This window comes from Pygoscelis adeliae, unplaced genomic scaffold (genome assembly GCF_000699105.1).
Source record: "Pygoscelis adeliae isolate BGI_AS28 unplaced genomic scaffold, ASM69910v1 Scaffold251, whole genome shotgun sequence".
Lineage (NCBI taxonomy): Eukaryota > Metazoa > Chordata > Aves > Sphenisciformes > Spheniscidae > Pygoscelis > Pygoscelis adeliae.
This window is the reverse complement of record NW_008824109.1, coordinates 1,613,197-1,628,483: the sequence shown is the minus strand read 5'-3', so window position 1 is coordinate 1,628,483 and position 15,287 is coordinate 1,613,197. Positions and strand designations below refer to the sequence as shown.

General features: G+C 39.9%; 2 protein-coding genes across 2 annotated transcripts in view; one reads left to right on the top strand and one right to left on the bottom strand.

The window, feature by feature from the left end:
* Window positions 1–3,547: 3,547 nt before the first annotated feature.
* LOC103925476 (chromosome unknown open reading frame, human C2orf88) lies at window positions 3,548–8,591 on the top strand. Its single transcript, XM_009334206.1, has 2 exons — window positions 3,548–3,623; window positions 7,971–8,591. Exon 2 carries the CDS (start codon window positions 8,137–8,139, stop codon window positions 8,398–8,400), a length of 264 nt encoding a protein of 87 aa, XP_009332481.1. The 5' UTR covers window positions 3,548–3,623; window positions 7,971–8,136; the 3' UTR covers window positions 8,401–8,591.
* Window positions 8,592–11,662: 3,071 nt separating this feature from the next.
* HIBCH (3-hydroxyisobutyryl-CoA hydrolase) overlaps window positions 11,663–15,287 on the bottom strand; it is a gene marked incomplete at its 5' end in the record, with an annotated part of 50,715 nt that continues 47,090 nt past the window's right edge. The window contains one exon of the mRNA XM_009334214.1: window positions 11,663–14,284. Coding sequence (XP_009332489.1) covers window positions 14,169–14,284 — 116 coding nt within the window. The remainder of the gene's footprint in view (window positions 14,285–15,287) is intronic.

Here is a 15,287-nt window from a genome sequence, read left to right as displayed (position 1 = left end):
GCTAGATCCTAAGTTTTAGCACGAGTGTAAGTAGCTTGATGTTTTAACGTGTTCCTGAAGGTGGGCTGTGATCCACGGTTGACTCGTTGGGATGGAAGTTTTGTGGTATATGTAGGAAAACACCAGTTTCTGCTCTAGTTCATTGAAAACAGTGTCACAGTATTGTAATAAACCAACAGGCTGCTTTTTTGGACCTAGTGCCATGCTTTAGAGCAGTCTAACCTTGGTGTGGGACTTGGCCAGTTTCTCTGACACCCTTTGGTGGCATGCCTTGCATTTTCCCCTGCTGTGGGGAAAATGTTTGAGGGGGGTCTTCTTCAGGCTACAGATTTGCTGTTGATACATATGGGGGGGTGGGCTGATAATTGCAAGAACTCTGGGCTTTGCTGAAAGTTGTGTTGAACCCATATCTTTCCATGTTACACAGGGCAAGGAAACAGCTGTACATCTACATTAAAAACTTTATATCCATTTCTTATATTTTGTTTCTGTTCACTCACCAGTTTTGAGCATTATTTTGTATTTACGTTCTTAGAGAGTTTTAGCTCTCCTCTATGACCATTAGCTTTTCCTTCCTCTGAACCAAGGCATTCCTCTATAACTTCTGTAGTTGGGTTCCTTAAATTTTGGCTAAACTTCCTGCAGATGGAGTTTCTGAGAAGCTCTGCATCTTCTTCATGCCCTTTCTTCTGCAACCTCGCTCTGAGGCCTCACTCGCTAAGGAAATCCATTGGTGCACTCTTACTCATCTGGAAAATGGGCTCTCATCATGGTCTGGCAGAGAATCTGTACTGATAAATGTCTGCTTAGTTGCATTCTGAGACATTGGAGGAAAAAGCTACCAGGCATTGAAAAATCAAGCAGAATTGATACATTGTACATATTTCTGTCTGGATTTGGAGAAAATAGTAGTATGTACAGTTGCTTGGACAAGCAGCTAAGTTAAAACAAGAGCAGAACCTGTAAAAAGTTTTCAGCATTCTCTTCCCCTCTTGCCTTCCGGCTGCTCTCCGAGCTGCATGCAATTCTGGTAAATAAACTGCTGTACTGGAGGGAGGAGGGAGAATTTCAGGACAGGCTCACTGGATACAGCTTTACTTTCGTGAAATTAGAGAGCTACCAAGCACACGGTGTTCCTTACTTTTAATAAGACTGTTTTTCCTGGGTGAAAACTAACCTTGTGGCTGCTGAGGACTGTCTGGCATTGCGGTTTTCTGAACTATTGGTATTTTCACCTAAAGGTTCCTTGTTGTACTTCACTTTTGCTTGCTACATCAATTGTCCTCTTATTGAAGAGCCTTTTAAAGTAAGCTAGAGGTCATGCCCAATTCTGAAAAGTGAGTGTTGTTTCCCCATTTGGTTACAAACTGGCTTAGAAGCCTGAAAAAGTTTTATCGCTTCTGGCCATGGGGGGGGGAAACCAAGCCTTTGAAATTCCAGCATGTACCCTGAGACAGATAACCAGGAGACTTTCATTTACATGCTAATCCTGCACAGCAGTTGTTTGCGGTTCCTGCATCCAGCCCTTTCCAATCTGTAGCTCTTATCTCTTGTTGGCAGTAAGCTACAGGAGAGGGAGAGGATGGCCCTGCTAGGAATGAGGGCTCCATTTTTGCTTTTCATTGCCTGAATTGTTTCGGTGTATTTAGGTATTTCAGTGATAGCCTGAGGTAGCTGGATCTTGGGAATTGTGCTTGTCTTAAAATAATTCTAGCTTTCTAAAACTTTCTTTTCCTATGATTAGAAGGAGACTTTATAATAAACGGTTACTCTAGTGCATCTGCTCTGTAGGATTTGCAGAAAACTGGATGTTAAGGAGAGGCAGAAATATAAAACTGGTGGATTGGACCGCTTTTGAGAGCCCCTGCCTGAGGCTGCTCTGCATGGGGAGCCTCTGAGTCCTGCAGTGATGGATGCGATGCTGTGCACTAAGTGAATGATTCATCCCTCTACCATTTATGTGCCGCTGCTCTGTTCAAAACTGCAGAATATCCAAAGGCATAATAGCATGTATCCTCGTGAATAACATCGCACCTTGTTAGGGAGAGGAAAGGCAGACATAGGATGTTCTGGGTTTCTGTTTCTCTCCAGAGAGCCACCCTGCAGGAAGACCTGGATAGGCTGGAAGAGTGGGCTAACAAGAACCATATGAAGTTCAACAAAGACAAATGTAAGGTCTTGCACCTGGGAAAACATAATCCAGGAGTGCAGCACAGGCTGGGATCTACCCAGCTGGGGAGCAGCTTTGTGGAAAGGGACCTGGGGGTCCTGGTGGACAACAAGCTCAATATGAGCGAACAGCGTGCTGCCACGGCAAAGAAAGCCAACAGGATGCTGGGTTGCATCAACAACAGCATCACCAGCAGAGATAAAGAAGTCGTTATCCCACTCTACTCAGCGCTTGTCAGGCCACACCTGGAATACTATGTTCAGTTTTGGTTCCTGCTATGCAAAAAAGATGTGGACAGGCTGGAGAGGGTCCAGAGAAGGGCCACAAAGATGATCAAAGGACTGGGAAGCCTGCCATATGAGGAAAGGCTGAGAGAACTGGGTTTGTTCAGCCTTTGGAAAAGAAGGCTTAGGGGAGACCTTATCACCGTGTTCCAGTACTTAAAGGGTGGCTACAAAGAAGATGGAGACTCCCTTTTTACAAGGAGTCACATGGAAAAGACGAGGGTTAATGGGTACAAGTTACTCCTGGGGAGATTCTGATTGGACACAAGAGGAAAATTTTTCACAATGAGAATAATCAGCCATTGGAATAATCTCCCCAGGAAGTGGTGGATTCCCCAACGTTGGGCACTTCTAAGATTCAGCTGGACAGGGTGCTGGGCCATCTTGTCTAGACCGTGCTTTTGCCAAGAAAGGTTGGACCAGATGATCCTTGAGGTCCCTTCCAACCTTGTATTCTATGATTCTATTACATGGAGGACATAAATATTTAATGTGATTAGGTGCAGTTCAGAGGTCTGGATGCCTAAATGCTGTTTTGTTTTACCTCTGCTGGTACGTCAGTTGGGTCACCTCCCTTGAGTTTGAATGTCTTTGTAACAGAGAGTAATGTTTCCACGATAATGACAGCACTGTGATTATCTGACTATTCGCCCTATGCACTTGGATGATAAAGGTCTAGGTCTCAGCAGAAGCTCTGAGAGGGAGAAGGGAAAACAGGGGAGAACTTTTAAACTTAGGCAAAAGATGGGGTGCTCCAGATGCTGGCGTATTACCCTTCCTATATCCTTGCTGAAATCATCCTTAACTGGACTTGCTGTGGAAGGAGGTTGGCATCCTGCATATAGTACACTTGCCCAAGCAGTGGCCCCACTGTACGCCCGGGATTAGGTGCTGTGTATAAATTGTTGCAGCCTGCCATTCAATCTGATTTCCTAAGTGCTGTATCATCCTTTTACCTTTGGCAAGGTCAAATGCTGTGGGTGAACAGGCAAGCAGACTTCTGCAAGGTCAGCACTACAGATTTATCTAACTTTGTGATAATGTGTAACTTTGACATCTTCAGGAGCGCTACGTTTTATTTATTGATTCCCTTTGCAGAGTCCCAGTTGTGAAGCTGTCTGTGCTGTACTGGGGACAAGTGGGACTTGTTAAAAGCAGACACGTTCTTGGTAAGTAGCATACTGAGCTTCTCTCGTGGATACAGAGGAAAAAACTAAAAGCCTCCCTGGCTGGAGGAGGGTTGCAAGGAGTCATATTTGAACCCAAAAGTTTGGAAAGTGAGGAGCCTGGCTCTGTGACAGCAGAAATTACTCGCTGTGTTCAATTGGGCAAAGTTGCACTACGCTATTTTGAAAAGTATGACTTATTTTTAATTCGGTGACTGCTGTAACAAAAAGCGTTACAGAAAGCAATTCCATGCAGTGTAGTATTGAACTTCAAGGAGACTTTTTCAAAGGTCTTATGGATGGAAACCATTTAAACGGTAGCAGGAATTTATTTGCCTGCAATAGCTAGAGATGTTGCGTAACAGCAAAACTCTTTCTCTTAAGCCATCTTCATCATATGAAGACGTATTCCAGAGAGGCAGGCAAAACTATTATTTTTGGACAGCTCGCATTTATCCTTTTGTAATTATTTCTTATTGATTATTTTAATACCTTAAAAAGTCTTATTTATATGAATAAAACAGCAGTTATGCTATTGATGCGCTTTTCCTGTATTTTGTATTGTATAATAGTGAATTGCAGGCATCTTTTTACCATTGTTTTGTTTCCTTCAGTGGTTAGAAATGAACTTACCTTGGCAGGAAACACTTAGAAAGGCTGGCAAAAAGACTGCTTAGCCCTCTCATGCAAGGTGAGTTCAGCTATGTGGTATGACTCCCTCAATATTGTCTGTCTCCTTGCATTACCACAGAGCACACTTGTAGTAAATAACATAATAGGTGAAGCAACACCTGAACTTGTCCTTGGGAGCTTCCAGTTCCAGGGATATGGAAGGGAATTGATTGTTTTCAGGACTCTTAAAACAATGCACAGCGTTTATAGTATTGAAGTTAAATGAGGTATTTAAAAGCATATTGACTATATGTCCACTGAAATTGAGCACAACTAGGAACTTGTATTTTTAAGATTAATTAAATCAACATTTCACTTACTGTAAAATTGGTCTTTAAAAAGAGAAGATATGTTAAGGTTTGTGATGGTGCTGCTTTAACTCCTGGTTGACAGTGTTAACAGAGCAGATTGCAGCTCCCTAACCTCTGCCTGCAGCTAAGCACAGCAGCTTGTTGCGTGGGGAACTGCATCTGCAGAGGTTTTGGCCTGAGCCTTGACCCATCTACGCAGTGGTTTCTGAAACACAACTGGCAACAGATTAGAGCTTGGACATTGACAGAAACAGACTCTTATCAGACAATTTTGCCTTGTGCAGTTACTGAATGAAACATCATGCTGGGAGTAAAATGAACTTTTTCCACCACCCCCACCCCCCGAGGGTGTGGGCGTTGTGAAGAAAGCTAGAGATGTTGAAATCCCTGTCAGAACTTAGCGCTCTGGAGGTGAGCTAGGTAGAGGGGATTTAAACGGCACTTTACCATGTACGTGCAAACAATAGTTGTCAGAAAAATAGGAAAGCAGTCAGAAGATTGAGGGCAACTTCACTTGCGATCATTTACGTGCCAACAATTATTACCTCAAGTAGAGCGGGCAAACTATAAAACTTACTGCAGTGACTTGGAAAGTACTGCGCTCTATAAATAATGAAATGAGCAACAGTCAAGAATTTAAACTAGCATCGATAACTTTGCTTTTAAGCTCAACTAGTAATCAATTTGGAACCATTTAGTTGTCTTGCATGCCTTGCTATCTAGGAGTTTTATAGCCTGTCCCTTCCTCTGTGTGGGACAGTCAGACAAACATTAGATTTAGCCCAAATGAAAAGACAGAGGTAAGAAGGTGGGAACAGAGCTAAATCCTGCAGAGGAAGACGCTGACCTATGGAATTTTTGCCTACCTGCTTTAGGAGATGTTTGTCTTCCTTCTACTCACATTCTCTCCTCCTTTCTGCTAGACACTAGCTCATCTGCTGGTGTCCCCTAACAGAAGAAAGGAAATCTCCAGTTGTAGGACAGAAACGTCTTAAAACAATGATAAAATACTAACTAAAGCTGGCTACCATTTAACAGACCTCCTTTAAAAAGTGCAAAGAAAGGCTAACATATAAAAGAATATGGCTCCAAACTTCGATAAAAAATCCAAATCTGAATAGTCATTAGATAAAGTGTCAGGGATTAAACTCTGACAAAATACATTGTTATATCGATTGTGGTGTAGAGCAGCTGTATGATTGGGTAATCTGAGGTTTAAATCTACAATATTTACAGTTCTGACTAAGCCTAAGGAGGACATGATATCTAATCTAAAACATCTGTCACCAGTAGTGTAGTGAGAAGGGATTAGACAGCACACCTGTGTACCTTCCAGTGAAGCTTGTGCACTACCTTGACTGGATAAAGACTGCAGCTTTCAGGTATCAGCAATGCTGGGTTATAGATGCTATTAGTGATTCTTTGCCATATTAGATACTTTGAGCTACATATTTGTCCAGAAGAACAAGTGGAAATTATTTTTATTAATGGTAAATATTGAAATTAGACAGGCACAAGATACTACTATTAGGAAGGTTTAAATTATTCAGATGTTTGAAAGCAATTCAGACATCTCCTTGGCCTCTGGTCTCTAAGCATGTTCTGTAAGCGTTTTAAGTTTCATCAATGTGTGCAGTTGATAGACATGGGTATAAAGCTCATGGTTGTTTTTTATAAACCTCCATAGGGATAAATGTGGTTTCTTGGGCAGTGAAGGGAATCCTTCCTTTTTACTCATTTAATAACAAGTTATTACAATAAAAATCTCACTGATAGCTTAGGTCTCCTCTGCGTTGGGTAAAACTACAAATGCTAGCAGCAGGGTTTGTGTTACAGGCTTGTTAACTATACTGCCTACTCTTAAAATACATTGGTGCATGCTGCAGCGCGTCATTACGCACAAAAGAAACTTACTGAATTCTATTAAAGTGATTTACAAATGTTTCTCTAAAATGCTGAAATGTTCTGATACAAAGCTATGAGGTAGCTTTCATACCTATAAAGGTATGAAAACGTTTGTACATACCTCATGGTTTCAGAAGTCCTTTAGGTCTGACTTTCTGCCAGGAAGACCAACCACCACTTCTGAGTGCTGGCGCTTCAGTCCTACCAACTGTTTTCTAAACAGGTAGTGATGTTTTTATGAACTAGCAGAAAGGGGAGAGAAGCTCGTCACCGTGAACCTGGTTCTCATGAGTCAGCTGCTAGACTGGGGAAGTCCCATCCTACCTGTGAAGCACCATTTGCCTGCAAATGGGATTGATCTCCTCTGCAAATGTTTGCCTGTGATTGGGTTGCTGGATTGGAGCCCCTATTTCCCCCAGTATATAAAGCAAATAAATAAGGCTTAACATCTTTGCCGTGATTATGTTTTCAAAGGCCATTTACAAAAAAATCTTTAACTTTGGCTGACCTTAGTACAACGTCATCGGGTGAAGCTGTAGGGAACAGTTGGTTTCTGTGCAGCACAGTCTTTATTTTGGCTGGCAGTCTATTAACTGATAAGTGGGTAAGCTCATGCCAAGCAAAGTCAGGCATATCATGAGATTCTGCTTTGCCTGTGTAAAGAAAGTAGCCTGAGAAACAGTTTTGTAGGCTAGTAAACAAAAAAACATACACCAGAATTTGGGGCTGACCAATTCTGATTCTTGAGGACTTTGACAAAAGGACCCTGTCAGGTGTTTCATTCCTCCCTCTCCCTTCCCTAGATCTAGAGCTGTCCTGCTTTAGTAAGAACGGTGCTCTAGCTCTGTTGGAACTGCCTTGAACACAGCAGTCTGCTGCTGTTTTCCCTAACCCCTCAAGGGAAAAAATGAAAAGCAGTTCTTGTTTCTTGTGAATACCTTCTAGTGGCTGCACAATCAAGCCTCCTTGAGCAACAGCAGAATGACATGGAGAATTAGTGTCACTCCTGCCCAAAGGGTGTGCAACACCCATGACACAAGGCTCTTGTTAGGTGGTGGTTGTGTGGTGCTTCTGTAGGGTGTGTTTGGTTTTTATTTTTATTTTCTTTAGCAGCAGCAGTCACTGGAGTTAAACAGTATTCGTTTACAGATTCAGGAAAATAGCACTGCATCGTCAGTGTGGAAGAAACAGATTTTTTTTTTTTTTTTTCCCCCTAAGACCTTTACATTCCTAGATGGCTTACATCATATACTGGGAATTGCATTCAAAGGCAGCTTGAATTCAGATCAAGCTTTGCCTACTTGTAGTAGATGGATGTTACTGATAAAAACGTTTTACGCACACCATGCAGAGATTTATTAAAGTCGCTTCTACAAGCGTCTGTAGTGAATTTAGCTTTCCTTTGAGCTCACTGAGTATGGCAAACTATTTATCGCATTTATATGAAACACTATTTTGACAGATTTCTTCAGAAGTAAAGAAGCAGAAAAGGAGACGTTCTGTTCTTTGAAAATAACTGGAACCACTGGCAAGAAGCAGCAACACTGTGCATCAAACAAGGAAAGCATTTCCAGGTGATCGAAACATGCTGTTGAACTGAATTTTGCAGCTGCATTTTCAAATGTACCATGGGATGCATCAAATCCAAGGATGCCTTTCCAGGTTCAAATGCTATCCAGGATGAAAGGATCAGGGAAGGTCATGAAGGATGCACCGGGGAGAAATCATCACTGATAGCAGTGAAGGTGGATGAGAAAGGTCCATCAAGCACCATAGTGCTAGACTATGCACACCGTCTCTCCCGTGAGATTCTTGATCAGGCGGTGAAACAGTGGGCAGTGACTGAAAGCAAATATAGCGACATCCCTTATATTGAAAGTGATGTGCCCTGACCCCCGACTAGCAAGGACTGTCTTCACAGTGAGTGTCCTGTCTGTTAAGCAGTTTGTATTTGGTACTAGTGCAAATAAAGTAAAATCAGCTGTGATTTGAGCACAATGCCACTATATGAATGAGTTTGCAAGGAGTGGCTGAAAAAACCTGCCTTTTAATCTATATTGCTAAGAAACTAATTGGATTACAGTAGAATGTTAATCAAGTGTCATTTGTTATCAGCCGTATGTTGAGTATATTCTTTGTACGTGTTGAATGTGATCAGAAACTAGTGTAAAAAAGAGGATGAGAAGAATGTGGCTGCCCTGCAACTGGACAAGCACTGCCAGTGAGGCCCCAAAGATGCTTAAGAACAAAGCATGGGTTATTTTTACATACTGCGTAAAAAATCAGTGGCCTGTTTGTAGGTGAAAAGACAAGAACTCTCTATGCTTGGTAAACTGTCCGCGTTTTGCTAAAGTGAAACCAAGGTCTACATGTAGCAAAGACAACTGCTGTCATAAATTTTACTTTGATCCTTTGACCTGACTAAATCTGTAAACCACAAAATAATGAAGGCGATGAGAAGCATTTTATAAAACCAAGCAGTATTCAGGGAACCATATGGATTATGATACTATTCAACTTCCATTCTTAAGTGAACCAGTGAGAAATGTTACAATATTGATAAACAGTGCATTATAATTAACAGATGCTCTGGCTTCTGTAAATGCGTGAAGGCTATTCTCTAAAATCCTGCAGTCAGATAGCTTAATTACATCTGATCACTGTGTTCAGACCAAAGCTGTTCAGTTTTTTGGTTTGGTTTTTGGTTGTTTTTTTTGTGTGTGTGTTAGGGTGCTGGTTTCTGGGGGTTTTTGTTTTTTACTGTAAGCCAGATAGGTGTGCAAAAACTACTGATGCTAACTAGTGAAATGAACCTTCAAAGGTGTAACAGTGTTGTAGGACTGTTTGTTTCATGGGAACTATGGCTGCATTACACTAAAATTTCACTCTAAAGTAACACCCTTGGGACAGTACGCCTTCCTTCAGCCTCTGTAGGCTCATTGCTCACCCGTCAGTAAAACTGTGTATGGCGATGCAAATAGGAGCTACAGAAACCTACAGCCCGAGCAGTGCACTGCACTGGTGAATAAGCCTTAGGCCCAAAGCTAAAGGGCTACATTCTTTACCGATTTTATCTAGCTTGCGTCCACACCGCTGCACCTCGCTTCTCCAGGACTTGCAGCCTAACCTACTGTACTCATAACTAGCATTTGAGATATCAAGAAAGGGATGAATTAATCATAGTCATCTTAAAGCTACAATTTTGCTGACATTTTATACAAAGTGAATGCCTTGTAGAAGCTTGGGTTTTTAGCACTTGTTTGTTCCTTTTTCTGTTATGGCCAGTTTAAAAGATGTAATTTTTTTTCCTACATCGAAGTGCTTTCCACTTTATGTTTTCATTTTATAGAAAAATGCTTCCCATACTGGCAAAAACTGTTACTATTTTTAAAAGGTACACGTAGTTCTAGTAAATGATACAAAGCATGATTTTCAAGCCATGGTAAGCAAGCAGAAAGAGGACCATGTCAATTGTTACTTTTAGCTTATTCTCAGACATAAGATAGTCTATGAATTGAGCTGTTTTGCAAACTTTGTGACACAGACTTAGCTATTTGAAATTCACCTGTATAGGGAAGCGGTTGTATCAAGAGAAACGGTGAAGAATGCTTCTTTGTAACACAGCACAAAACTGCCATTAATTCACACTGACCAGACTAGGCCCTGCTACTAGGACTGTTCTCGGGCTTTTGCTGAAAAAGAGAACAAAATCTGCTTATGTGGTAATGTCGTCATCTTTGACGTAATGTAGTCTTCTTTGAAGCTATACATAAAGTGGGACTAAGGTATGATGGCCCATTTAAATTCTACTGCTAACAGTGATGCTCCTTGAAGCTCTAAAGCGTGTAAAACATTAGATCATACCCTACATTTGCTCCATCTAAAAACACTCCATGCCATATACTAGGGTGAATTAAAAAAGCAAAAGCAAAACACTGATCAGATCAGTATGTATTAATTGGATATTGCTTAACCACAGTATTATAAGAATAGGAATCTTTTTTAGCTAAAATAAAGCTTTATTACAAAAAAAGGCCAACCTTTCTGTAACATTAGTCTTGGCTCGAGAATGTTAACACTGCCAAAGACACTAATTTAAAAAAAAAAAAAAGCCAAAACAAAAAAGCCCAAACTCCATAGACATTATTTGCCAGATAGGTGGGTATAGGTGAATAGCAGATAGAAAACTGCACTCACTTCAAGAGAGCATTTAGGTATATCTGCCTCGACCCTTGTGCAAATACCTTGGTGGCTGCCACGGGGAGTTAGGTGTTGCAGTGCTTGCTGTTGCAATGTCTCAAATCCTTTCTTTGGATGTAGCCTTAGCATCTGGTGCTCTTCTGGAGTCAGAGTATCAGGTGCACTTTTGAAAGCAGCTTCTCCATTGGCAGGCTGCCACCGCACAGTCCAACAGCAGGCACAATTGTAAGGTAAAATAGCCTAAGGTTAAGTCATAGCATCTGTACTGATAAACAGTCAAAATTTTCCCCGAAGGAGAAAGTTACCTAGGTATAATTAAACATGCATCACAGTGAGCTTCCGTTAGGAGCACTTGCTGTGTGGGACGGCTGCACTGCTTGCTGAGAGAAGCCACCCATAACGTGATAGCGACTGAATTGCCTGCTGTTTGTTATGTCTAAACAGTCACTTACCTGCAACCACAAAGCTTGTCTTCCCTCACTAATGCTTGAAGATTACAGCAGCTTCAATACGGCCTGAAGTGCAATTCCAGCTGGTTTATGATGCTTTCTATGACATTGGCACTTAAACGGAAAGCAAACAAGCAAGCTTACAAACAACAGGGAGACAGCTTCTCACCAGGAAAATAATCTCTTTTACAAGACGCTGTCCTGAATAAAGAATGCACTTACTTACCCTTAAAAAAAAAAAAAAATCTGGTCAGTACTACAGTCTGGTGAGAGATCAAAGGAGATCTCGTTCCAGAGTTCTGCTGAATTTTTAATAGGCACAATAGTAATACATAATAAAAATAAAAACTTCTTTACCTAAATGAAATTACATCTGTTTACTTATCATTAGATTACTCTAAACTGTGCTATAGTCTTATAAGGCCACTTACAGTGGCTTTCCAGCTAAATTGCCACCGATTCTTTGACTTGATTTTGTGTAATAAAGGCACTCCAGTATGGGACTGGCATACTCTGCAAAACCATTTACTTCTATTTAGGAGTTAAAAATACACTTGCTTTATATTTTCTCCAGAAAACATAAGATAGTCTGAGTGGGTACTATGTGACTGAGTTGATATTCTAATAATGGTTCAAAACATGCTAACTGCAGCACAACTTTGTAAAATTGACATTTCTGTAGTAAGACACATCAGTATTCCCAAATAAAACACACTACAATATATTTTTACAATATTTTTGTGGAAAATACTTTCTTGTGGACCAAATAAAATTAAACTTACCATTTGCTTGTAAGACTTTTATTTCACAAAAATGCACAGACTGGACAGGGTCTTGTTACCATGAGTTTGGCATAATTCCCGTTCACATAAATTTTGGAAGCAACTGAACATGCAAGTCAAAGTTTACTGATTCAGAAGTATAGTCTTGCTAAAACGTTTTAAGTCCTTTTCAATCAGAGAAGGCATGAGCCCTACTCCCTGGGGATTACTGTTTTTTTCATTAAATACAGTCGCTGAAGATTGCTCCTTTTGTACAAAAATAATGGAATGAACCAATTTTTAAAAAATAAATTAAAAATAGCCATTGTTTAAGAATCTAAAACATATAAAGTTTTTAAAAAATAAGGGGGGAGGTTTACATTTCTTACAGAACCTGCATGAGGTAGAAATTCAAGTCATATGTTCGGAAGTTACCCTACAGATATTAATGAAATCTCTCAATTACTTTTGAAAATAAACTTGGGGACTGTCTCATAACAAGTATGTCATGGTAACATTAACTGGCAGCTGAAATTTTAACAATTTTATCTTAAAGATTCTAGTGACAAAGCAAGGTGCCATTTTTTCTTGATTTTGCTCTCCATTTTGCTCACCTCTAATTCTTTGAAAGTCACTCTAGTAGTTCACCTTGATGCCTGAATTTCCTGGACTTTGTTTCCAGGCAACAGCTTCTAGGAAGGAAGGAGCCTTAAGCCAGTGTAGACCATTACGGTCGGTAATAAAAGCTGCCCAATGTTGAATATCGTGCTCTCTAACAGTTCTGCTATAGCTCTGACTTTTTGATTCCCCGGTGCTGATTACTATGTTATTTGAACAAAAGACTTTTTCCTTTAGTTTCAGTGGTTCATCTTCAAAGAAGCCAAAATTTGTACCTGTGACCTGCCTATAACTGTAGAAACAAGTAGGAAGAGATACTGATATATGATTTGCTTAACCATAAAAAAGCATGCAGTCTTAATGATGAAGAAAGATTAGTAGCTATGTGTTGCATACACAATAGAAAAATTAATTTTACGCCCCAAAAAGATTGTACTTTTATCAAGGGGCTCTGGTTATGTCATAAAACTTCAAGTATTATTAGTATCAGAACCCAGCAACCCTTAATGCACATACAACGAGGGGGTTTTGATGTGTATTTAAATTTTGATCCCAACAAACACATTTATTAGGATATGTTGTGTTAAAAAAATTTACGATCCGTCTAGCAGCAGATATTTCATGTTTTCCCCTATTCATTATCTTCAGTACATATTGCTGCGTCCCCCCTAGTTTTCACCAATTTTCCACTCAGCAGACAGGATGTTCATGGGCACAAGCAAACGGGAACACAGACTAGTTGGTGTAGATAAACTCCAGCCACTTGTAGTATTAGGGCCAGGCTGACCTCTACCACTAAAATCATTAGACAATCGCTAACATCAACAGGAAATGTGCTGCTTGGCGTTCAGAGGGAGGTCTGAGACAGTTATTTCTTCACCACTGTAAGACCAGGAAAAACTAGCAATTTTTGAAATCACAAAAAACTAATTATGCAGTTCAATCAAACTTAATGGCATTTTAAAAAAAATTGGTTTTACAAGCAAACAGAAGTGTGCTCTAGACTGGCAATATTCCGACATTTGCAACAATGTCTACATCACACAGCAATGAATACCAACTGAATACCAACCAAATGTTAAATCAGTAGAACAATTTCTTGCTCTCAGACTAATAATGTGTCAGTCTGACCTTTTATTTAAAAGACTACTTAACATCATGGATTTAGCATGTCTTGCATTCTCCTTTGTAGCTCTGCCTGTTTTAACGCTTTAAGTATATTTTATTTTCATTGCATAGAGAAGAATCTGAGGCACAGTCCCAATTTAACAGATCAGTGACAGAGCCAAGAGCACAAAGGTCTCCTGACTTCTTGTGTACCAGGTCATCCCTTAACTATGCCATCTCCCCCAAAGGTTCCTCCTAAACTAAGATGCAAAAAATTAAATATTAATCATTGTGTAAAGTGGTAAAAATAACAATTTGCTTTGAAGTATTTTTTCCCCTTATTAACCAGAGATATGATTATTTTGTCATTATGGCAGCATAACAAAAGAGAATTTCCTGAATGAAAAAAATTAGACTCAGGAATCTCAGGCTAGCTAAAAGAGTCTTGTCAAACTTTATCACACTACTATTAATTTTTATATCATACAATTAAGCAGATGTATAAGATGTCAATAGGCTTGATCTTTACAATTTGAGATCGTTGCTTCCCAATGGCTTAAAACAATCATCCACAAATTCATCACTGACTTCTTCTAGAGCAGCTGGCTTCCATCTGGGGGATTGGTCTTTGTCAATCAGCACTGTCAGGTGGAGTATAAAACACAAAAGTTGCTTGTAAACTTTCTCTAATTAAGATGACTTCAGATTGCATCAAGACAGACAACTACAGGGAATACGTGGGGGAGAAAAAACCATTATGCTCTGGAGAAGACAGAGTTTTTGTAACAAACATATATATTTCTACTCTAATAAAAATTCTTGAGTTGTGACCTGTCTAGAGATGTATCTGGCAGCTGCCTGATGATACAAGGAACAGTGGATCACTTCAGAAGTAGCCCAAGCTTTGAAGGAATAGACCTGAAATTAGTGCTTTCTGTTAGACCTGCTACTCTTGCCTGTCTTCTGCTTTTTCATGGGAAACTGGGAACAGTAAGCATAATGCTCCTTTTGAACAAGGTCTTTCACATCTCTCTGCAATATCTGACTCTTTGTAGAGTATAGGAGATGACTCAAAGTAAGTGTTAAATGCCTAAAGCTAATTTAAACACATCATATAAACTAATAATGAAATAACTAATGAGGAAAGAGTAAAGCAGAGTATCTTTGTGGGAAAATCAAGAATATTTATTTGTAAATACTGACAGATACTGCAGACCTATGTAGATTTAACTGAAGATTTGTATAATCTTAGTATGTATACTTTACACTGTATCCTGAGAAATACATCACTGAAGAAAAAATCATCAGCGAATGAATCGCATATAAAAGTGTAACAAGAAAATACCAATTCTCAAAAAGCATTCCTTGTATCACGGGAATGTTGAAGGCATGTCAGCAAGAACAGCTGCACTAGCAAACAATAATAAGACAAGAGAGAGTTTATTTGTGTGTAAAAATGACCAATATCAATGCAATTCCAGAGTGTCCTTCTGAGCACCTTTCTGGCCCCAAGGAAACCCATAAAGGTGCTATAAAAATGTGAAATTTTTATAATTTAAAAAAGAACGGTATAGTAACTGTGGCTCTCTAGGATGCACTGACTACCCAACATCCCTCCTCAACACATGTTCCCTTCAGATGTGT